General features: G+C 38.1%; 1 protein-coding gene across 1 annotated transcript in view; it reads right to left on the reverse strand.

Annotated features, from left to right (window-relative positions):
- Positions 1-25,846, reverse strand: part of DNAH8 (dynein axonemal heavy chain 8) — a 333,978-nt gene that overhangs the window by 138,878 nt on the left and 169,254 nt on the right. Inside the window, exons 56-64 of the mRNA XM_082412562.1 lie at positions 21,750-21,963; positions 17,001-17,110; positions 12,019-12,182; positions 10,618-10,810; positions 7,731-7,853; positions 6,042-6,172; positions 3,697-3,850; positions 2,231-2,395; positions 601-827 (exon numbers count right to left, since the gene is read on the reverse strand). Coding sequence (XP_082268688.1) covers positions 601-827; positions 2,231-2,395; positions 3,697-3,850; positions 6,042-6,172; positions 7,731-7,853; positions 10,618-10,810; positions 12,019-12,182; positions 17,001-17,110; positions 21,750-21,963 — 1,481 coding nt within the window. The remainder of the gene's footprint in view (positions 1-600; positions 828-2,230; positions 2,396-3,696; positions 3,851-6,041; positions 6,173-7,730; positions 7,854-10,617; positions 10,811-12,018; positions 12,183-17,000; positions 17,111-21,749; positions 21,964-25,846) is intronic.

Here is a 25,846-nt window from a genome sequence, read left to right on the forward strand (position 1 = left end):
TTATTCAGAGCAATAGTACGCAGTGACTATCACACTTTGGGAAAAAATGCTATATTCTTAAACTGCCAACACCAGCTTTCACATCATGAACACCATTTCTGCTTTTAGGGACTGGACTCTTCTGCAGTCAATTAAAATTTAGCTTCATAATTATTTCGCATGAAAACATGGATAAGATTAAATGATGCAAACACAAAACCTAAATGTTCTTAGCATAAGGCAATAATGAAACTTTAGAAGAGTGGACTTCTTTAATCAAAATAAATAATGCACTTGAATAAGAAACTAATTTTAAACAGTTTATAATGAATTATTTTCAGTCATTTCCAAAAAAAATTAAATTAAGCAAATGAAATAAAATGATTCATTAAGCGTCTGTTACTTTGCGGTCTGGAGGGAAAGAGATACAAGTTAATTTTTAAATCTCACTTACTTATCATCGTTTCTATACATAATCACTAGACCATCAAAGCAAGGAAAAATATCTAAGTGCAGCTGGGATTTTGTGCTCAATCACTATGACGAGTCTCTTACATTTAATTCCTCTTTGGAGTGAACTTTGTGTTTCTGTAGTTATCGTGCTTATGTAATGTCACTTACCTTTGGAAGTAACTTTCACAGCTCTCTGAAACCATGTCGTGAAAGAGGCCCATTGTTTCTACAACTTGTCTTTTGGTGTCACTAGAGCAGACGATACTATAGCCTGAAATGAAATAGGAGGACACCGCAACCAGAGCCTCCTTCGGCCAGCGACTGAACCAGTCCATGGTGCAGCCTGATATCAAGCCAGGAAATTTCAAAGAGCGAGCACGGAACTTCTCACCAACCTATCGACAGAAAAGTCAAAAAGCATTAGAAACACGAAAGGATTGTAAGTCAGCCAGAGGGACATTTATATATTCTGAGCCAATAGTATATGACACCACAAAATTTTTTCCACTCACCTTCTTGGGCTGCATTAATATGTAAATTAAGTGTCCAGATGAAAGGAAGTAATATTTCCAGACCATGAAAGGCCTGGACACTAGGGCACATGAGAACAGCAGAAGGAACGGGAGGTGTTTGGTCTAAAAAGGAAACGACTTAGGGAGTCTGCAAAAACTTTCTCCAAATATCTGAAGAGCTGTATGTGGGAGAGGGATCGGGTTCATTTTATAGGACAAATAGAATCACAGGGAAGGGACTTCCTTGGTTAAGAATCCACCTGCCAACGCAGGGGACATGGGTTTGAGCCCTGGTCCGGGAAGATCCACATGCCACGGAGCAACTAAGCACATGCGCCACAACTACTGAGCCTGCGCTCTAGAGCCCGCGAGCCACAACTGAGCCCACATGCCACAGCTACCGAAGCCCGGGCGCCTAGAGCCCGCACTGCACAACAAGAGAAGCCACCGCAATGAGAAGCCTGCGCACCGCAACGAAGAGTAGCCCCTGCTCGCCACAACTAGAGAAAGCCCAGGCACAGTAGCAACAAAGACCCAATGCAGCCAAAAATAAGTAAATAAATTAATAAAAAAAAAAAAAAAAAAGAAGAAGAATCACAGGGGAAAAGACAAAGACAAAATTCCACTGTTTGTAAAGAAGAACTTTCTGGCTATCAGACTATCTAAAAATTAAGCAAGTTGCCCTATAAGTTAGTGAGATACCTTCCCTTCCCCCCAAGAGCAGAGCTGCCCAATAGAACTTTCTGTGATGATGGAAATGTTCTATATGTGTGCTTTCCAGTATGGTAGCCACTAGCCACAGGTAGCTATTGAGCACTTGAAATGCAGCTAGTGGGACTGAGAAATTGGATTTTTATTTTTACTTTATTTTAACTGAGCACAATTTAAATGGATAGACATGGCTAATGGTTACTATAGTGGACAGCACAGTGAGACAGAGACATTCAATCCTACATCAGGGACATTCTAGACGGTATGTCTATATTGGAGGTAGAGCTGAACAAGACTACATCACCAAATCCCTTACAAATCAAATAATCTCTGTCTCTAGGTAATGAAAGTTCTAGGCTAGGCAATAATCACTGATAAGATGAATATTTTAAATTTTCACACTTTGGCATGAGATTTTGGTCAGTGAAGATTGGTGTTAGTAAAGAGTTGATTTTAATTCAATGTAACAAGTGTTCAGTTCTGACAAATCTCATCAGAGAAAGTACATCCAAAGAACTAAGTACATTCAAAGAAGTAACTCCTCCTACATAGAAATAAATAAAATAAAAACTCACTGGAGAAAAGCAGAGAACAACATGCAAGTTCTTCCTTGATCTTGAAATGAAGTATTCATACAGATTATCAAAGGTGGGAGGATGGCGAGGTAGCTCCCTCTTCATCACTGATATCAGCCCTTGGGTGATTTCATCCATTTCATCTCGTGCAAACAAACTGGAGATCTTTGAGGAATAGACAAGAGAGTGTTCAGTATTTTAAGAGTTCCCAACAGCCAATGCACTGCTGAAGTCTGGTCCTTCCGCTCCCCTACCCTCACATGTCACCTCTTTTCATATTTTTTCCTGCATCTCCTCAATCAAATCCCTAGTTTGCCAGCAATTACAAGAGAGCAACTTTTTATTCAGCAGCTCAATCAGGAGCAAATTATGTTTCCTTTGGCTCAAACAGCTATTACCAAAAAGCCATCTCCTCTACCATTCCAATCATCTCTTTAAATGTCCAGTGATGCCCTCTGTTCTGACTCACAGTCAGTCTCAACTCTGGTTCCAAAGTAGTTAACTAGATCATGCACCAGTAAGCATCAATACACACCACTGTGAAAGGAAGAGAGTTCACACGGCAGGTCTGATCTTGAGAAGAGTGTGCTTGCAGGGCTGGCCCTTGCCTGGCATCTGGGAACTGGGTTTTTGGAATGTCTCCTCCAGTACTAATTGATAAGGTTGTTCCACTGTACCTAGACTATTTATACAAACATTGGGATAGATGGTGAACATCTGCTTTCCTTCTGGGAGTCTGGAATTTTGGCAGTTGTGGCTAGGCAGAGAATGACTACACAACCACCTCCCGAGAAGACCTTGAATTCAGAGTCTCATATGGGCTTCCCAAAACAGAAACAGCACATGTGTTTCTGCACTTCTCTTCATGTGAACAGAAAACACATTCTGTATGGACCCTTTAGTGAGAACATAGTAAGCGTGCACATGGATTTCCCCAGACTCCCCCGATGTGTCTTTTTCTTTACTGATCCAGCTGTGAATCCTTACTGTGTTGCTGTAATAAATCTTAGCCATAAGTCCAACTATGCTGAGTCCTGTGCATACTACTAATGAAGTACCAGCATGTGGGTGGTCACAGAAGTGCTGATACAAGTGGTGTCAGCAGTGGTGACACAAACATCTACTTACTTACAGTTAGTGGAACTCTTTCAACCATTCTATACTCCTGATTATTAGATAGATAGATAGATAACTTTGCTTCTCCTAAAATAAATTATAGGATCAAACTGAAGATTGAAGCAACAAATAAGGAACCATATTTAAAATGGAAGAAAGCATATAAAATATCTGGAGATGAACAGCATTAATTTCAGAGAAACTTCAAAAAATCTATTGAACCTTATACGTTAATCATTTCTAAAATGAAAAATGTGTGCTAAATGGCCTCACTTCCGAAGGGTTGCTGCTTTTTCTATTCGGATTTACATTTTTAAAATACAAGCTCTTTCTCTACTTTTGAGACATACCTCCCCTGAAGACAGCAGGTTGTTGAGATATTCTAGAAATGCCTCATCTTTTATTTCATTGTCAGTAAAGATAAAAGTGATGCCTTTGCCATCAGCACCAGCAACTTTGTACAAAGTTTTTAAATCCTCTGTTAGGTTACTCACATTATAAGACCTAAAAAGAGAAGTGGCAGGAAGTTTTAAATTAAATATATATATATATATATAAAATCATAATTTATTTCAAAACACAATATAATCCATGATAATTAGGGCATAATCTGCACCTGCTCCAATAGATACTAAGTAACAGTGCCTGCTAGAAAACACAGAGCTAAATAGCTATATGTTACCACTCTACATAAACAGGTTTTATTTAGTTTGAGAAGTGAGAAATGGGGAATTTACCAGAAGTGGCTCAGGAACAATAACTGGGAACAGGGAAATGAACTTTTATTCTCTACAACTGGACAGTCCTCAGTAACAGACTTTTTTGCCCAAGTGAATATATGTATAATATTTGAAACTAATCTGAAATTTCGGTGAGCTTAGACTGGTGAGAAAATCAAGATAAATTACAAATAAAATTAATGATGAATTACATAAAGTGGTAATTTGCACATCTTACTAAATGGCTAGATTCAGAGAAAGCCTTCAGAAAAAGATGCATCATGCAATGTGATATAAATAATAGAAGTGTTACAATTATGTGGTTACAGATTATGAAAAGAGAAGATCTTGGTCTTTTGTTTTTTTTTGTTTACTCTGTTTCCTGCAAAAGGAATGTGTTACCAGAAACGATGCAATGTGTAAAAATAAAGCAGACATTTTCTTAAGTGTTGCATATAAAGCCCTGTGGGTAGATCGATGAAAGGGATTATAAAGACACCCTTATTTGAAGGAGGTTTCACAGTGCAGGTAATAGGGAGTTTTGTGTAAGCCATAGGGTCTAGTGGAAAGATTATGGGCATTGAAACCAGAAAGACCAGGGTTCAAATCCCTGCTCTGCAGCTTTAGAAAAGTTCCTTCACGTTTGTCAGCTTGTTTCCTCATTTGCAAAATGAAGATAATTACCTATTTGCAAAGGTTTTTGTGGGCATTAGACATGATGTAGCATACGTACATTTAAATGAATAAATAGCCTATTTTTAAACTAGGAGTGCCTTAGAAGTCCTTCTGGGTGGCACTTTAGTTAAAAACCTTGTAGACCTTGGCAAAAGGAATGCCATCAAAAAGAGACCATATGTCCTGTCAAATAATTCCCGAGGGGGAGAATTCATTGAAATGGGAAACTGGTAAGTTAATTTGCTGGGAAGTAGCTGCACCTACGAGAGCAACACAGCCCACATCCTTCCTCAGAGGTGGTGTGGTCTGGTGCTGTTAGGGTTACCCTCTCACTGACCAGTCAGTTAAGTCACAGCCATTTTGCTCATTTTTAAAAATTAAACTGACTGTTAGGTAATTGCTTTTGCAATATATAGACACAGTCACAGCACACCCCTCTCTAGGTCCTGACCTCTCTCACTTCTTTCTTTCATAGCTAAGCTTCTTGAGGAGTTTCTAAACTTATTATCTCTGCTTCTTCACCTCCTTAATGCAACGTGGCTTCTGCCCCCATCCAATGCACTGAAAGTTTTGAAACATTAGTTGCCACTTTTCATGCTTTAATTGAATCCACAGTTTCAGGCTAATTCTCTACTTCCTGGGTTTCTGGAAACCACTCCAGGTTTCCTCCTCTGTCTTGTCTCCTCACTCACTCCCCCTTGCATTATTATACCCAGCACTTCTATCTCTAGGAGTATACTCAGATATGTACAAAAATATTCATAACAGCTATATTTGCAAAAAGAAAACCACACAAATGTTTATCAACAGTATAATGGATAAACAAATTGTGGTAATATGTGGTAAAATGGAAGGTTCCACAGCAATAAAAATGAACAAACTAGTGCTACATGCAGCATCATGGATGAATCTCACAAACAGGGCAAGCAACAGAAACTGGACACAAAAGAGTAAATCCCATATGATTTGACTGACATAAAGCTAAAAAATAGGCAAAATCGATCAATGGGCTTAGAAATCAGAATATTGTTCCCGTTGGGAGGGTAGTGACTGGGACAGGACCCTGAGGGGTGCTTCTGGGTGCTAGTGATGTTTTATTTCTTTATCTGTGAGCTAACTACATAGGTGTACTTACTTTTTGACACCCATGATTTGTGTACATTTCTTTATGTATGTTACACTCAAATACAAAGTTTACTTGAAAAAGAAATACACCGAATTGTAAATTTTTAAGTAAACATTTTACTCCAGTGAAATTAACCATAGATAAAAACATACCGGCGTGTTTCATTTTATCTTACCTGGTTAATGTTATCTGGAATATTTGATACCCAGCTATAAAAGAAGCCAATCTTGAAAGACTTTGTTTTCCTGAACCACCGACGCCCACCAGCAATGCATTTCCACATGATGTTCGGATTATTCGTGAAATCTGTTTTGAAACAAAATAGTATATATTCGAAAATAGAATTCAACTGTTTACATTTGCTTGCACTAAATGGGTCCAAGGTTTGACCACATGCTTCTAGACTACATTAGACTTTTTCCTTTAATGCAAAAGGTTTCATATTGATTTATTCAATTCCAGTTCTTTCCTTGCCCATCTATATTTACATCATGAAAAAGAGAACAAATTGGCTTTCCCATCTCCTATTTCAAAACTATTTTCCCTGTGTGTGTGTGTGTGTGTGTGTGTGTGTGTGTAATTTTATTATTTTCAGACTCAGTGGATAATGGAACTGCTCTTCCCAATCTGTAGAAAGAAGTTTAGAATTGTTTGCTTATTATCATCAGTCTAACACGCTGACTTATGTAGACACCTAGCTCTACAACAAATACTACCTCTATCATATCTCTGCCAATGAAAAATTTTTTAAAGTACCAAAATTCTACTTAAAATGGGGAAGGAAGACATTTGTAGAAAAAAAACTTAGGGAAACAGACTTTAGCCTTGTGTTGCTTTTCTATGGTTGATTCCTTCAGGGAGGATAAGGCTCAAATTGTGGCTCGAATCTTATGCAGGCCAATTGGAGACATTGCTAAAAAGCTGCCTTTTACATTAATGTCACTGATTAGGAAGAAAGTCTAGACAGATTACTAAATTCATTATCACTAGTACACAGAATTTTTTTTAATTCAAGTTTTACAGATGGCAGACACCTTGGTATGTATCAATTCTATTATATTTTAAATATGTTAATCACTTATGTGGTTTTACACCTAGAACAGGGTTCCAGGCCCCCAAGATCTAGCCACAGTGGGTACTCGATAATTACTTGCTGAATAGATGAATGTGAAACAATCCTAGAGCACCTGGAAATTCACTAGTTTTGTAGAAGATGATTCTGTAATAAACACAGAGTTAACTGTCTCCTCTTCATGAAACCTCCCTATCCTACTTTGCTGGAGAAACTCCTTTTTTGATCTACAAATTATACAAATAAACAACTCCTTTCTGCAGCCCTTCAGACTTGGATCAAGCCATGCTCCTTTTCTGGTGCTGCCTCTAGTTGGTTTCTATTTTTTATCAGTCCTATACACCCATCCACCTTTCCCCTTTCCCCATCAGTTTGCCCATAATCTGTAAGCCAATCATGAAATTGACATTTTTTAAAGCATCAACTTTTCCTCCATGGGGAACAGGATTCCCATCACATCAAAATGTAATTTGAGGAGGGAATATTTTTTTCATAGGGTTCTCCAGGTTACTGTCTAGGAAAGTAAAACTCTTTGACTCAGCGAGTCAAAAGCTCTGAACACAAAACCCATCAGTTTGCCCTTGAAAAACATTTGCTTTCATGTAGGCGGATTCAAATAAGCGGTTTCTGATTAAGCCATTGTTTTGTGAGACAGTGAACTGACTCAACCTATAGACTCTCTTCTATACACTACCCGATACTATATATTTATTCTCTGAAACAGTTTATCTGTGAAATTTACCAAGCTTTTATATGATCTATTTATATCAGTAAACAGTCAATAGTTAGAACCTTAATAAGATGAGTCATTGCATCTTTAAAAAACACCAGATCAAGAGATGTTCCTCTAATGATATCATTGAACTGTCTCTGGTAAAACTGGAGTTTTTCAGACAGAAATTCAAAGGATGGTACCTATGGGTGGGGGGGAGAGAGAAAAAAATAATATTTAAGATGCAAAATTTAGGAAAGCAGCAATTGTAAAGACATTCAAAAGTAATTCTAAAAAAAAATGTTTTAAACCTTACAGATTTCCAAAAATTTGTCATGGAGTAGTCGACTTTTAGTTATTTCCATTTTCAGAGATCTGAAACCTAACTGGTTGGTTTCCAGTATGAAGTCATTCCTGACCTCTTCCTTCAAGAACCCTAGCACTTGGGAAAACTGGACAGCTACATGTGAAAGAATGAAATTAGAACACTTCCTAACACCATACACAAAAATAAACTCAAAATGGGTTAAAGACCTAAATGTAAGGCCAGACACTATAAAACTCTTAGAGGAAAACATAGGCAGAACACTCTATGACATAAATCACAGCAAGATTCTTTTTGACCCACCTCCTAGAGAAATGGAAATAAAAACAAAAATAAACAATTGGGACCTAATGAAACTCTTTTGCACAGCAAAGGAAACCATAAACAAGATGAAAAGATGAAAAGACAACCCTCAGAATGGGAGAAAATATTTGCAAATGAAGCAACTGACAAAGGATCAATCTCCAAAATATACAAGCAGCTCATGTAGCTCAATATCAAAAAAACAAACAACCCAATCCAAAAATGGGCAGAAGACCTAAATAGAAGATATACAGATTGCCAACAAACACATGAAAGGATGCTCAACATCACTAATCATTAGAGAAATGCAAATCAAAACTACAATGAGGTATCACCTCACACCAGTCAGAATGGCCATCATCAAAAAATCTACAAACAATAAATGCTTTAGAGGGTGTGGAGAAAAGGGAACCCTCTTGCACTGTTGGTGGGAATGTAAATTGATACAGCCACTATGGAGAACAGTATGGAGGTTCCTTAAAAAACTAAAAATAGAACTACCATACGACCCAGCAATCCCACTACTGGGCATATACCCTGACAAAACCATAATTCAAAAAGAGTCATGTACCACAATGTTCATTGCAGCACTATTTACAATAGCCAGGACATGGAAGCAACCTAAGTGTCCATCGACAGATGAATGGATAAAGAAGATGTGGCACTTATATACAATGGAATATTACTCAGCCATGAAAAGAAATGAAACTGAGTTATTTGTAGTGAGGTGGATGGACCTAGAGTCTGTCATACAGAGTGAAGTAAATCAGAAAGAGAAAAGCAGTAGTATGTTAACACATATATATGGAATCTAAAAAAAAAAAAAAAAAGGTTCTGATGAACCTAGGGGCAGGACAGGAATAAATATGCAGACGTAGAGAATGGACTTGAGGACACGTGGAGGGGGAAGGGTAAGCTGAGACAAAGTGAGAGAGTAGCATTGACATATACACACTACCAAATGTAAAGTAGATAGCTAGTGGGAAGCAGCTGCATAGCACAGGCAGATCAGCTGGTGCTTTGTGACCACCTGGAGGGGTGGAATAGGGAGGGTGGAGGGAGGCACAAGAGGGAGGGATATAGGGATATATGTATACATATAGCTGATCCGCCTTATTATACGGCAGAAACTAACGCAACATTGCAAAGCAATTATACTCCAATAAAAATGTTATTAATTAATTAATTAATTAATTTTAAAAAATTAAAATTAAAAAAGAACCCTAGCACTAACTCCGATCTGTGGTAATTAAGGTTGTAATATAACAAATATATTTCTCAGTTTTTATTTGCTTCTTAATATTGCTTATGGAGCTTTAAAAATGGATAGAACTTTTACATTGTTTATGTAGTCAAATTATTCTGAAGTCAATATTCACGTATTTGTTTTGTAAATTGTTTCTCTCCATTTAATTCTTTGACCTACATGCACTTCAGAATTACTGTGTTATGTGACCCTGTTTAAAAAAATCTCTTTGGAGTCTTGTTTCAAGCTTCATTAAACCTATACGTTAATTTAGGGAAAACAATGTGTTGCCATTTAACCAAGTAAAGTTTTATCACGTTTATTCCTAGATATTTTATATATTTGTTGCTGTTGAATGAAATACTTTTATGTTGTATCTCCTGTCTTGAGATTGTTTGGCAAGAGATGGCAGCCTTTTTCTGTAAAGGGCTAATTATAATATAATTTATTTTATATATAATTTTCATGTCACACAATATTATTATTCTTTTATTCTTCTTTTTATTCTTTTTTTATTTTATTCTTTTATCTTTTTAATTATTATTATTCTTTTCATGTTACACAATATTATTATTCTTTTGATTTTTTTCTACCCATTTAAAAATATAAAAACCCTTCTTAGCTCATGAATCTAACAAAAAACCAGCGGTAGGCTGGATTTGGACCACTGGCTGTGATTTGCCAACCTCTGATATAGACGATAGTTACGCAGTTTTATATTTATATCATACTTGGTCATCTAGCTGAACTCTTAGTAGTTGAAACAGATTTTAAATTCTCTTGGATTATATTAAGAGATAATCATATCATCTGCAAATAAGGATATTTTGTTTTTTCCTATATGATAATTACATCTATTTTCTTTTTTGTCATTTTTGTTGCACTGCCTAGAACTTTCAAAGCAATATTAAATAACTGTGATAATTGTATGCGTACTTGTCTTATATCTGACTTTAATGGGATTGCTGTTAAATTTCATTGAAATTAATATTTTACTTGGTGTATGATAACACGAATCATAACATATAACTATCGTACAAGTTATGGCAAACATCTGGTTAGGTGAGTGATCCAAAAAGCTGAAAATAAATACCAATTCATAGATTCTGGGCACTTCAAACACAGTGTCTTCAGGTTCATCTCCAGTTGGTTCAGGAATCTCACAGAGAAAATCTACAAAGTATGGTTCAGGAAGAATATATGATCCCACATCTGGGCTAACATTTTCTTCAACTGCACGAATAAGATGTGCATTAAACCACTGCTCATCATCAGGAGTTATAAATCTGAAACAAAAATACAGGAGTAAAAATGCAAAATAGGAAGGCATCTTTTCTAACTGAACATTGTTTCAACCCCTCTCCACCTCCTCTCAGCCCCCATCCTGTATCTCCATTACCTCAGAACAGGGAAACAATATGTTCTGCCTTCTGACCAGAGGCAGATGTAACCCCAACCAAGAGAGCTATAACATTGATAGTATCACTTATAGAAAATACTGACAGAGTCTCTCCTTGGCCAAACTTAGGCTCCTCTGAATCCTCTTCCCTATTAAGCCCCAATTTTGGACTTCCATGTCCTTCTTTGCACCATCTAATTTTAGCAAGAATCCTGTTAAATCTGTTTAGCCAGAATCCTCCCAGACACCCCTTATTTCCTCTTAGAACTTTTGCATCCAACAAACTCCTCCATCCTGTTCCTCAGTTATAAATTCCCACTTTTTCCTTGTTGTATTTGGAGTTGAGCCCAATTTCTCACCCCTACTGCAAAACCTCACTGTATAGGCCCTATACCTATCACGATAGTCTTGAATAAATTATGAGAGTCTTACTGTTTCAACAAGTATCACAAATAACTTTTTTCTTTAACAATATAGATGAGTCCCGTGGGTGAGGTTCAGGGTCCCTAAAACTTGCAATAGAAGCATAGAATTGACAGTCAGTAGTGGGTGAGCATCTTCTTTCTAGGTTTGTGGGCACACAGTGTATGAAGGTCCTTTTCAGACTTATAACTTCAGAGGGGTAAGGCAGGAAGGAGTGGGACTAACATCTGACAGATACCACCTACGTGGGACATTGTGGTAGGCCCTTTACAGCTTTGTAAGACCAGCATTGTCATCTGTATTTTATAGAGGAGGGAACAGAGGCTCAGAAAGATGACTAAGCTTATGTACTAGATGTCACCACGCAGCAGAGCTCTCACTAGACAGACCTCAAACTTTTTAGAAACTATACATAACAAAATTTTCCTTTGAATGTTATCAACGTTCTGATAATGCGGTTATTTTTTAAAATGTCCTGTTGAAATAACACTCAAGGAACTTAGCAGAGCATTTTCCCACCAGCAGGTGGGAAATGACATCCATGCTTCACAAGCCCCAGAGCAATTTAAGATAATACTCCTTTATTCTACTTATTTGAGCAGATAATGCAGGAATTTTTTTATTAGTATATACTTATATAGTACATTTAAACTCAAGCGCTGTAATATACACCTGTCTGCAATTACTCTGTTGCACTCATGTTTGAAAAGTGACAGGAGAACAGGAATTGAATCACACTCCTCGGCTTTTATGGTTAACATTCCTTGCCAAATTCTGGAAAGATCTCGCAGATTGAAAATGTAATGAAATTTAGAAGGAGTAGGCAGCATCTTCACCTAGAGTTGGGGAAAAAAATGTAATACTCTCAATTTACTTCTCAGATAAAATTAAAAGCACAAGAATGGCCACCATCAAAAAATCTACAAACAATAAATGCTGGAGAGGGTGTGGAGAAAAGGGAACCCTCTTGCACTATTGGTGGGAATGTAAATTGATACAGCCACTATGGAGAATAGTATGGAGGTTCCTTAAAAAACTAAAAATAGAACTACCATATGACCCAGCAATCCCACTACTGGGCATATACCCTGACAAAACCATAATTCAAAAAGAGTCATGTACCACAATGTTCATTGCAGCACTATTTGCAATAGCCAGGACATGGAAGCAACCTAAGTGTCCATCGACAGATGAATGGATAAAGAAGATGTGGCACATATATACAATGGAATATTACTCAGCCATAAAAAGAAACGAAACTGAGTTATTGGACCTAGAGTCTGTCATACAGAGTGAAGTAAGTCAGAAAGAGGAAAACAAATACCGTATGCTAACACATATATATGGAATCTAAAAAAAAAAAAAATGGTTCTGAAGAACCTAGGGGCAGGACAGGAATAAAGATGCAGACATAGAGAATGGACTTGAGGACACGGGGAGCGGGAAGGGTAAGCTGGGATGAAGTGAGAGAGTGACATGGACATATATACACCACCAGTTGTAAAATAGATAGCTAGTGGGAAGCAGCTGCATAGCACAGGGAGATCAGCTCGGTGCTTTGTGACCACCTAGAGGGGTGGGATAGGGAGGGTGGGAGGGAGACGCAAGAGGGAGGAGATATGGGTATATATGTATATGTATAGCTGATTCACTTTGTTATAAAGCAGAAACTAACACACCATTGTAAAGCAATTATATTCCAATAAAGATGTTTAAATAGTTAATTAATTAATTAATTAATTTTTAAAAAAACCTAAAAGCACAACTGCTTTTAGAATGATTTTATTTCACAGTTCCTATTTCAAATAAAATAGGCTGAGTAAATAAACTAAAATTAAGTTTATATTTTTGTCACAGCATTGATGGGGAAAAAAAAACACATCATAAATAAACCAGCACAGAATTTAAAAGACCCTAAGACCTTGAATAGGATGGACTGAAGAATAATGCACTGGATGCAGATTCCAACTCTTTTGTTCTACCACCATGAGTAGGCTTTGAACAAGCCACTGTCCCCTGAGTTCTTAAAGATGATGTGAATTGTAGGAATAAGCATTCCTAATCATTATTAACCTTATTAGTGTGTATACGGAAATACGTCATAACAAAAAACTGAGTGTGAGCTGGCTGTCATTCAGTTAAGAATAATGAATGTTCACGTCTAAAGTCAATAATGATCATCTTCTATAGATGGCTTTGATTAAGGTCCTGAGTGCATCTGGATTTCCACAAATACATTCGTTTATCATAATCTAGATTTCACTTATGGATCCAAACTCAGTCAACATGCTTTCATATATCTGTATATCTGCAAGAAATGGGCAGGCAATTCTGACATACTGCTGTAATTACTTGGTGGTTTTTGTGAGTTTTGCTTGTTTGTTTGAACACAGTTTACTTATTATTTCTACCCACTTCTAGAATCCAAATAGGCAAAGCTATAACATGACACAGTCCACATTCTTATAAAGAGAGGTACCAGTTAAGGGATAAATTTGAGGTGTTAGGTGTGGGAAGTATTGCTGGCCAAGTGTAAAGATTGTAATTGATACCATCAGCATCATTTTTGAAAGTGAAACAATGATAACTCTGGAGATACAAAGCAGACTCCCTACATGACTAATTCAGGAAAGCAAATGCTTTCTTTAGTACCTATTCATGGAATATGTCCTTTCTATATGGAAAAAGTACCCTATTGAGTTTGTAGAGTAATTTCTACAGGCTAATTCACAGTGTAAGTTAAAACAGCAGGTAGCAAGAGGAGTTATAGACTAAAGAGAAGTGTTATGTTAGCAATCACCTTTCAATTTCCCTCTTTGCTCTCAGTTCCATTCCAAGCCAAAAAGTTCATTCTACTCACCAAAATGTAAAGCATGCACTTATATTACAAATATGCAAAAATAAAGGGATGAGGCTATGTGAATATTGCTTTTTTTTCTTTCCTGTAAAAGACTGCAGCTAAGATGGCAGCTGTTGGCAACTGAAGCAATTATTCAGGAGAACTAAATAAAGTCCTTTCTTTCCCTTTTCTTCTCATTTATTAACCTGCTTCTTTCCTTATCTTCTAACATTTCCTTTTAACTTTTGTCAGCTTCTTTCTTTTCTCACCTGCTTCTGCTTTAAAGCTATGTAAAGTAATATAAAGTGATATACAAGGCATGAGTGGATTAAAGGAGTGCTTTGTGAAAATGAGAAATTTGAAGAAAAGATACAAAGAAGGCTGCTTATTTGGGGTTGGGGAGAGGAGGAAGATTCATTCATTTTTTGAGTGAATGACTGTTTTTGAGCACTTCCCACTACCCTTACAAAGATACCATGGTAAATAGCACAGCTAAATCTGCTGCCATCAGGAACCTTCTATTCGAGTGGGAGAGCCTGACAATAAATAAGAAACAAATATATTGATAAACAGATAGGCAAATAATAATGATAAAAGTCATGGTTAGAAGAAATGAAGTAGAGTCAGGAGACAGATAATGCCTGTGATGGGGTCGTGGACAGTTATTTTAGAGAGAATGATCCGAGAAACCCCCTCTGAAGGTAAAAATGATGAGAAAGAGTCAAACGAAGTATAATGGCCCAGAGGCATGAAAAACTTGAGGTGTTCAAGGAACAGTGAGAAGGGCAGCATGGCTGGAGCAAAACGATGGAAGGGAAGAGGAGTAAGCAGGGGCCAACTCAGGGTGAGTTTCACAGGCCAGAGCTAGGCACTGTGTTTCACTGCAAGTGTAACTGGGAATCTACTGGTGGTTTTAAGAAGGAATGATGATCTCTGATGTGCTTTTTAAAAAACATTTTAGGACTGTGTAAAGAACAGATTCTAGGAGGGCAAGAAGAATACAAGGAGACTGGTTAGGAAGTCGCGACATGGTCCAGAGGGCAGGCGATGGACCATGCAGGGTGATCACAGTGAGATGGCAATAAGTGCTCAGCTTCTGTATATATTTTGAAAGCCTGGTTACTTAGACTTGCTGATGGATTGGATGTAGGGAAGAAGAGAGACAAATCAAGGATGGAATCCTGTATTTTAGCCTGAGAAGCAGGATAATTAAGATACAAAATTCTGAGGGAGGATCATACTTAAGAACATGTTAACTTTGCGATGGTTATTAGACATCGAAGCGGTGGTGTCTACTAAGCTGTTAGAAACAAGTCGGGGGACTTCCCAGACTTGGGTCCAGTGGTTAAGACTCTGCACTTCCAATGCAGGGGGCGCAGGTTCGATCCCTGGTCAGGGAACTAAGATCCCACATACTGCGCAGTGAGGCTAAAAAATTTTTTAAAAAAGAAAGAAACAAGTCTGGAGCCGGGCAAAGAGGCCTGGGATGGAAGTGCTGATTTTGAAGTCATCAGCACAGAGATGGTGTTTAAAGCCATGAAGCTGGATGAGGTTACCTGAGTACAAATGGAGGTAGAGATGAGGTCCCAACATGGAGATCAGGTGCACTCCAGTATTTAGAGGAGGAGAAAGAGTGGGGACTTAGAAAAGGTAGCCAGTGAGGTAGGAAGAAAACCAAGAGCAAGAGGCCCTTCTGAAGCCAAGTGAAGAAAGTGTTTAGAGGGATCCTTTACGTCAAATGCTGCTAAAGAGTCAGGTCAGAGGAAGAAGAAACCAACCCTTGGATTTGGCAAGACTGAGGAATTTGGTGACCTTGATGAGAGCAGTGGAAATGAAAACTCGTACAAAACGGGTTAAAGAGGTAAAGAAATGTGAGGAAGTGAAGCTGATAAACATTCATAAAACAAAAGAAGATTTGATGGAAAGATACCAGGAAGGCCAAAGCTTTCCAGAAAAATATGTGTATGGGCACATTAAATTGAACAATAGCCCCACTGGAAAATAGATGGACCTTACCACAGAAAATTATCTCAGACACTCAGACCTTCTGAAACTCCATGCTGGAGCTTCCCCAGGACGTAAGCTTCTGCCCAGATGGTGTGTAAGTGGCCAAATGAATGTAGAGTGAACTATGACAATTAATCCTCATCTCCTTCACCAACTTTTTTTAGCAAATATATCAACCTTGTTTTGTTTTTTTTTTTTCAAATCTCAGACCTACCCTTAATTGCTTTTTCATGAGTCTGCCTTCAGACATCTGGTGACAGCCTCAATGCTTACTGAGTTTTACTTAGGGCATTGACCTCTGTATTAAAATCTAGACTATTTTGTTGAGTACATTCCATCCATTTACTAATTCATGCTCCACCTCAGAGAAATCCACAAGTTGGACTTTAAGTCTTGGTTAGCTAAGAATATCTGGAAATCCATGTATTCCCTCAGTCAGTGAACATCTGAGTATCTGACACAGTTTGGTTGTTGGCAGCAGGTAGGGAAGACAGACATACAAAGAGTTACAAATCAGAGTAACAAGTGGAAAAGCAGTGTTCTCATTTCAGCAAAACTCTACTTTATCCTGGATGCCATGTCTGGTTTACAGTAATATCTCATACATATGGAAAGCATCATTTAGTCAGAATATTTGCTCCCTGGAAGGAAAAGGTGTCATAAATCTACTTCAGCACCTAATTTGTCTTTTCCAGAAAAACACTACTACCCATGATGTGATGATAACTTCATGAGCCATGAAGTCAGAACTAGGCTGAATAATTGTTGACTTTTTTTTTCTGATTATTGACAACGGATGATTCTGTACCTTAGTCCACTGCCACAGCACTCTGCTCGCTGAAACCAAATTCACAATCATCTCACATATTTTGGGTTTGAACTTTCTGCAAGGATCAAAATACCCGCAGCCAATAACTCCTGAAAAATAAACAAGATTGAAGGTACGAGCTTACTATAAGATCACAAGGTACATGTTTATCCCAGTGAATAAATCATTACAAGATGACTAAGCTAGGTGATGTGAAGAATTTCCCTCAAGGAATCCGCTAAGACTGGCAGTCAGCAGTGGGGCTAGCAAAGCTTAGTATGCAGTGATAAGCATTTTATATGTATTAACTCCTTTAATCCTCCCAACATCCTATGAGAAAGAATCTGAGGTAGATATTACTATTATTCCCGTTTTTTTATATTTTTATTGAAGTATAGTCGACATATAATATTTTGGTATTTTCAGGTGTACAACATAGTGATTCAAATTTAAAACATCACACTGGTCAGAATGGCCATCATCAAAAAGTCTACAAATAATAAATGCTGGAGAGGGTGTGGAGGAAAAGGAATGCTCCTACACTGTTGGTGGGAATGTAAATTGGTGCAGCCACTATAGTGAACAGTATGGAGGTTCCTTTAAAAACTAAAAATAGAGTTACCATATGATCCATCAATCCCACTCCTGTGCATTTATCCAGGGAAAACCACAATTCGAAAAGATACATGCACCCCAATGTTCATAGCAGCACTATTTATAATAGCCAAGACATGGAAGCAATCTAAGTGTCTACTGACAGATGAATAATAAAGAAGATGTGGTATGTATATACAATGGAATATTACTCAGCCATCAAAAAGAATGAAATAATGCCATTTGCAGCAACACAGATGGAACTAGAGATCACCATACTCAGTGAAGCAAGCCAGGCAAAGACAAATAACATATGATATTGCTTATATTGGAATCTAAGAAACATGATACAAATGAACTTATATGCAAAACAGAAATAGACCCACACACACAGAAAACAAACTTAAGGTTACCAGGGGGGAAATGGGGGGGAGGGATAAATTGGGAGACTTGGATTGACATATACACACTATTATATATAAAATAGATAACTAATAAGGACCTACTGTATAGCATAGGGAACTATACTCAACATTTTGTAATAACTATACTCAACAGTTTGAAAAGAAATAGAAAAAAATAGATACATATGTATGTATAACTGAATCACTTTGCTGTACACCTGAAACTAACACAACATTGCAAATCAACTATACCTCAATTAAAGAAATGATCACCACAGTAAGTCTAGTAGCCATCTGTCACTGTACAAAATTATTACTATATTATTGACTATATTCCTAATTCTGTATATTATATCCCTGTGACTTATTTATTTTATAACTGGAAGTTTATACCTCTGAATCCCCTTCACCTATTTCACTCAATTTTCCCATTCTCCTCCCCTCTGGCAACCACCAGTTTGTTCTCTGTATCTACGAGTCTGTTTCTGTTTTGTTTTGTTTGTTCATTTGTTTTGTTTTCCAGATTCCATGTATAAGTGAGACCATAGGTATTTGTCTTTCTCTGTCTGACATGACTTGCCATTTGTGACAACACAGATGGACCTAGAGGTTATTATTATTCCCATTTTAATATGAGTTTAGTAACTTGCCCAAGGTCACCCACCTTGTGTGTGGGTGAATCTGAGGTTTGAACCCAGGAAACCTGGCTCTGGAACCTGTAAAACAGCCCTCAGTCTGAAGAGTAGAAGAGCTGGAAAAGAACTTAGAGACTACTTCCTCATCTTACAGATAAGGAGACCAGGCACAGACAAGTAAAGCAAACTGTTCAAGTTCACACAGATTGGTTGTTGACAGAAGTGAAATCAGGATCCCCATATCTCCTGACCTGCAGTCAGTCAACACCCTGGCCTGGGTGGTGATGTAATGGTTCCTAGGAAACACCCAACACAGCGACAATCTGACATAATCACCCTCAGGAACTACTGTGTTATAGACTGTTCCTGAAGTCCCAAAATGTGTTTGGTGTTAGACTGCAAAAACAGATTTAACTCTACTTCGTCCCTGTGAGACTATATGTTGAGCAGTATGTTCAGTTCTGAGCATGGTATTTTCAGAGGAAAATGAATACGAATATCTGCTCAGAGACACATAGCAGGTTTATGAAGGGTGGGTCAGCTAAAGAAACTGGGCTTCATTCACATAGACCAAAGAAGAGCAGCCTTGAGGGAACGTGAAATTGTCCAACGTCATGGTTGGTTGTGCTAGATGCCTGTAAGGCCTTTTTGCTTCCTGAAATCCTATGATTCTAGACCTCCAGCTTCCTGTGGCACAAATGTGTTATATATGAAGCATGGGATGTGGAATCAGAAAACAGAATCAGCATCACACGTTTGCCATGCACTAGTTATATGGCCTTATTTGGGCAGTTATTTTACTTCTCTGAGCCTCAGTTTCTGGTTTGTTTCCATGTCTCATTTTCAATATTAATCATATCAAACAGTGTATAAAAGTTTAACAAATAAGCAAACACTCACGTACAGCCACTAGACTGAAGAATACAACATTGTCCTAGCACATTAGAAGCCTCTTGTGTCCAATTCCTCCTCCTTCCAGAGGTAGACAGGGCTCTGACTTGGTGAGAATCAGTAACTTGCTTTTCCAAAGAAAAGCTTTGGCACTTACGTTCTTGAACTTTAACCTTTTCCTTTTAACTTTAATTTTTGAAATTTAATTTAATGGAATCATGTTATATGCTCCTCTGTGATGCTTTTTTTCCCTTAACATTGTATTTCTGGGCTTCATCCATGTCGAAGCATGTAGCTGTGTTTGTTCACATTCACTGCTCTAGAGCATTACACCATGCACCCACGCCACAATGTATTTATCCGACTTTACTGTCAATACATAATTGGGTTACTTCAAGGTTTTTGCTGTCAGGAACACTGTTCTATGAACCATCTTGTGTAAGTCTTTTGGTGCACATGTGAAAAATCAACTACAGATGGGTTAAGGACTCAAATACGGAAAGCAAAACTATATAACGTTTGGAAGGAAACATAGGCAAATACCTGTATGACCTCTGGGTAGGAAAGGACTTCTTAAATGAGACTCATAAAGCACAACCATAAAGGAAGAAAATGGTGAAAGTGGAATGGCGGAGGGTGTGCACATGTTCTACTACCAGTAATAATGTCCAGTCATTATCAAGGGCTCGTAGCAATTTATACTCCCACCAGCAGGGGAGAGAGTCTCAGTTGCTTTACATTTTCACCAATGCCTGATTTTTTGTCAGAATTTTTCAATTTTGCAAATCTAGTGGTTATAAAATGGTTTTTTCCTGGTGTTTTAAATTTCCATATTCCTGAATTTTAATGTTTATCATCTTTACCTTTGTTTATTAGTCATATGGTTTCCTCTTCTTAAAGTTCCTGGCTGTTGGTCCATGTTTATATTAGGATGTTTGCTTTTTATCTGATTGATTCTTTGGATTTCTTGAAGTATTCAGATTACTGAGTTTTTTGCTTTGTTACATGTGTTGAAATTTTTTTTCTTCCACTTTGCAACTTGTCTTTTTTCTACTCTTTTAATGTTGCTTTTTTAAAATATAAATTTATTTATTTTATTTATTTTTGTCTGCGTTGGGTCCTCATTGCTGTGTGCAGGCCTTCTCTAGTTGTGGCGAGCGGGGGCCACACTTTGCCATGGTGTGTGGGCCTCTCATCACGGTGGCCTCTCTTGTTGCGGAGCACAGGCTCCAGGCACGCGGGCCTCAGCAGTCATGGCACGTGGGCTCGGTAGTTGTGGCTTGCAGGCTCTAGAGTGCAGGCTCAGTAGTTGTGGCACACGGGCTTAGTTGCTCTGCAGCATGTGGGATCTTCCCGGACCAGGGCTCGAACCCATGTCCCCTGCATTGGCAGGCAGAGTCCCCAACCACTGCACCACCAGGGAAGCCCTAATGTTGCTTTTTAACTGAACAAAAGCTCTTAATTTTAATCTAGTCAAATTTATCATTTTCTTCCTTTATGGTCTATGCTTTCTGAGTTTCATTTGAGAGGTTCTTTCCTACCCAGAGATCATTCCAATATTTTCCCATATTTTCTTCCATTGTTTTACAGCTTTGCCTTCCATATTTAAATCTTTAATCCTTCTGTATTGATTTTATGCTTGGTGTGAGGTAGGGGTCCAATTTCAATTATTTTCACATAAGAATTACTAAATATCCCAGTACCATTTCTTGAAAGTTTGCCTTTCTCTTCTGATCTACAGTACTTGCTATGTCAAATAATTAATGACCACATATGTATGGGTCAGTTTCTCTTATATGTCTTCATGTACATAATTTTGATGGAATGGTTTATGTGAGCCTAAATTTGGTGTCAAAATATCATTTTCATTAACATAGCAAAGTGCTACATTTGACTTAGTATATTATGTTGTCAACCTCTGATCAATGGGCTATCATTCATTAGCCCAAATTTGTCTGATTAATCGTGTCAAGAAAACCAAAACACAAAGGTTTGCTTACCTCTAAAGCCAACCTTCAACAAGGCTATTTCTAAATATCCCTGAGTCTTACAATAAGCTATAAACATGAGTCTTCTTAGTATTTAGTCCCTGGTATTTAGCTCTCCATTTCGGATACTTAATCCCTACTTCAGACAGGGCCTTTTTATCTCTTAAATAAGGTTTTGCATGGTTTTATGTCCATTATGTAATGCAATAAAAAATTAAACACCAAGAATAGTCGTACCAAAAATTTTGTCTATTGAAGCATTTGAAGGCAATGTGCAATTAAACACAGTAAACTGTCTTTTCAAACGTTGTGGAATATCATTTCGACCGCCTCCAGGGTGGATCATTGCTGCTATGAGCTGTACGTCAACAATAGTAGTGAAATCTCCAGGCTTATCCAAGCTGTACATTCCTTGCATTTCCATCATTTGTCGCACAATCTCGTTAGTTATCTGGAATTTTATATAGTAACATTTTAGTAACACATCGTTATCATTTCCTCCAAAGCTCCTATAAAATAGTACAGATGAGATCAGAAGAAAACGCTCAACTTTTATCAATGAAGTGTTTGTGAATGTTGCCTTCAAGGCAATTTGACTTAAATGATACCACCCATAAACCCTAAACTGTAAGTTGAATATGCCTGGTGCAAATGCAATGTACTCTTTACCACGCTGATAAATCTAGATAGGAGAGTTACAGAATATTTGGTACAATTACAAGAGTTCTCAGAGTTACAAGTTTTACTATAGTTTTATATCTGTCACACTCCACATTCAACTGTTTAAAATACCTTAAATCAGAAAATGGGATAGTTTTACTCCTGAATGTTTTGGTATTGGATTTTACATCCTTATCTTTCTTCTCTGTAGCCTCTACCACTGCTAACATTCCCTCCGTATTGAAATTTTTTCCTCTCTTGTTTTTAGAGGCTCAGTTCTTTCCAGGCTCATCTTGAGACCTTGGATCGCTTCCCAAGCCATTCTTTCTCCATTCATCCCTCAAATGTAACTCTTCTACAGGGTTCCATCCTTGGCTCTTTTCTATTTCAGGGAATGCCATCTCAACCCTATATCTTAAAGAATCTCAACTCTGTAACTCTAGCTTCAGATTCTCTTCTAAACTCCACACCTGTATATCCAAATTCCTATTGGGCATCTTTGAGTGGAAGACACACAAGCCCCTGTAATATGAAACTCTTTCATTCAAGAAACATTTAATGAATCACTACTCTGTGTCTGGCTCTGTTGTAACATAGACAAAAATCCCTGTCTTCATGGAGCATACGTTCTTGCAGTGGGAGACAAAATGTACACGTGCATGCCTGTATGTATGTATGTGTGTAAATAAAATGGTGTAAGTCCTTTGGAGAAAATAAAGCAGAGAAAGGAAATAGGCAGTGCTCAGGGATGCAACTGAATATGGAAGCAGGAAAGGCTTCACCTCACATGACATATAACCAAAGACTTGAAGGAAGTGAGAAAGCAAACCACTCAGATATCTAGGAGAAAAGCATTCCAGGCAGAGGAAACAGCAAATGAAGAGGCTCTTAGTGAACGTTATACCCAGTGTGTACAAGGATCAGTAAATGTGGTTGGAGAATCATGGGGAGATAAGATCAAACAGTGTAGGGTCTTTAGACCTCAGGAAGGATTTTGGCATTTATATGCTACATGTCTCACGGGAGGATTTTGAGCAGAGGAGTGTGACACACCATTTGACACATTTATTGTTTGTTTGTTTGTTTTGGCTGTGTTGGGTCTTTGTTGCTGCGCATGGGCTTTCTCTAGTTGCGGCGAGCAGGGGCTACTCTTTGTTGCAGTGCGCAGGCTTCTCATTGTGGTGGCTTCTCTTGTTGCGGAGAATGGGCTCTAGGCGCGCGGGCTTCAGTAGTTGCAGCATGCAGGCTCAGTAGTTGTGGCTCGTGGGCTCTAGAGCACAGGCTCAGTAGCTGTGGCACACGGGATTAGTTGCTCTGCGGCATGTGGGATCTTCCCGGACCAGAGATCAAACCCGCATCCCCTGCATTGGCAGGTGGATAAATCACTGTGTCACGAGGGAAGTCCCCCGACACATGTTTTAACTGGTTGCTGATATGAGGATAGATTGAGAGGGGCAAGGGAAATGGGGAGACAATGAGGAGGCATGTGTAATGATCAAGAAGACAGATGGCGGCTCACACCAGGTGTTAGCAATGGAGTGATGAGCAGCAGTCAAATCTTGGATATAGTTTGAAGATGGAGCCGACATGATTTCCTAACAGGCTGAATGTGGAGTTGCTATTTCTTGAGATGGAGAAGACTGTTGGAGGAGCAGGTTTAGGGAGTAACAGGAATTTAGTTTTGGACATATTAAGTTTGAGATCCAACAAGACATCCTTAATTGGATTAAAAAAGTCTGAATTCAGGAGCTTTTCATCTTATAGATGATATCAAATATGCCTCCTCTCTCCTCACCTTACAGGAACTGCTGAGAGGTCTATCTGCCCTGGATCCCTGATGAATGGGAGAGGAAAAGGGAAAGAAAAAAGATAAAGAAGCCTTCCCTGGGAGGTTGTAGCCTCAGAATGACACTTGCACAGACTTGCACCATGGGTATGCATAGCCTAAGTGGGCCAGAGACTTTCAAATATTAACCTTGCTTTGAGATGATCCTGACTGAATAAGCGCTTAAGGATCTGACAGAAGAAAACTCAAACCTGTCTGGTTGAGGACACATTCATCCTAGGCTTTAGGAAACAGCCATAGGTAATTTTTTAAGGGCAATGACCTGGCAAGCAGTCAAAGGTACTTACAGAAAACAAGACAGTTTGAACGTGAACAAGAACTGTTAAAACAACAGAGAGCAGAAGCAGACCCATATAGACTTCAGATGCTGAAATTAACAGACATAGACTTTAAAACAACTATGCTCAACATGTTTAAAGAAATAGACAATGATTTGAAAATACATGCAAGGAATAAAAATGACAACGCACTTGAAAGAAAATAAGAATCAAATAGCAACTGAAATTAAAACTCAATGGATGAATTTGACAGCAGATTGGACAAAGCAGAGAAAAAAATTAGTGAGATGGATGACAGGAGAGGAGAAATTATCTAGACTAAGTATTGGAGACAGAAAAAGTTGGGAAGTATAGAAAAGGAGGACAGAAACATAGAGGGCAAAGAAGAAAGTCTAATATACATTTGGAGTTTGATAAGAAGGGAAAGAAAGTGAGGCAGAGACAATATTTGTAGAGATAAGAACTGGGAATTTTCTAGAACTGACATGAGACCAAACCACAGATTCATAAGTCCCAGTGAATCCCAAGCAAATAAATACAAATAAATCTACACCAAGGAACATAATTCAAAAAAGAAAAAATCACAGGAAATTAAGGCAACAAGTGAGAAAATGCAGATTAATTTCAGAGGTGCAATGACTAAGTGGTAGTTGACTTCTCAACAGCAACAAGGAAAACAGAAGACAGGAATCAGATATTTAAAGTGATGAAAGAAAATAACTGCCAACCTACATTTTTCTATCCAGCAATGTCTTTCAAATAAAGAGGATGAAATAAAGACTTCTGCAGACCAAACAAACAAACAAAAAAACTAAGAGTTTGTCACTAATAGATTTTCTCCTAAGGAAGTTCTAAGAATGAATAAAGAGTAAAAAAAAGTGGTAAAGAAGTATGTAATGCAACCAAAGAGTGAATATATAAAACAGTAAAAATAATGCCTCATGGGAGTTCACTTTAAAAACAGAGATATATTGGGCTTCCCTGGTGGCGCAGTGGTTGAGAATCTGCCTGCCAATGCAGGGGACACGGGTTCAAGCCCTGGTCTGGGAAGATCCCACATGCCACGGAGCAACTGGGCCCGTGAGCCACAACTACTGAGCCTGCGCATCTGGAGCCTGTGCTCCGCAACAAGAGAGGCCGCGATAGGGAGAGGCCCGTGCACCGCGATGAAGAGTGGCCCCCACTTGCCGCAACTAGAGAAAGCCCTCGCACAGAAACGAAGACCCAACACAGCCAAAAATAATAAATAAATAAATAAAATATTAAAAAAAAAAATAGAGATATAGATGACCAAAAAGCACATGAAAAGATGCTCAACATCATTGATTATTAGAGAAATGAAAATCAAAACTACAATGAGGTATCACCTCACACTGGTCAGAATGGCCATCCTCAAAAAAAATCTACAAACAATAAATGCTGGAGAGGGTGTGGAGAAAGGGGGAACCCTCCTACACTGTTGGTGGGAATGTAAATTGGTACAGCCACTATGGAGAACAGTATGGAGGTTCCTTAAAAAACTAAAAATAGAGCTACCATATGATCCTGCA

The sequence above is a fragment of the Balaenoptera physalus genome (assembly GCF_965194825.1).
Source record: "Balaenoptera physalus genome assembly, chromosome: 11".
NCBI lineage: Eukaryota > Metazoa > Chordata > Mammalia > Artiodactyla > Balaenopteridae > Balaenoptera > Balaenoptera physalus.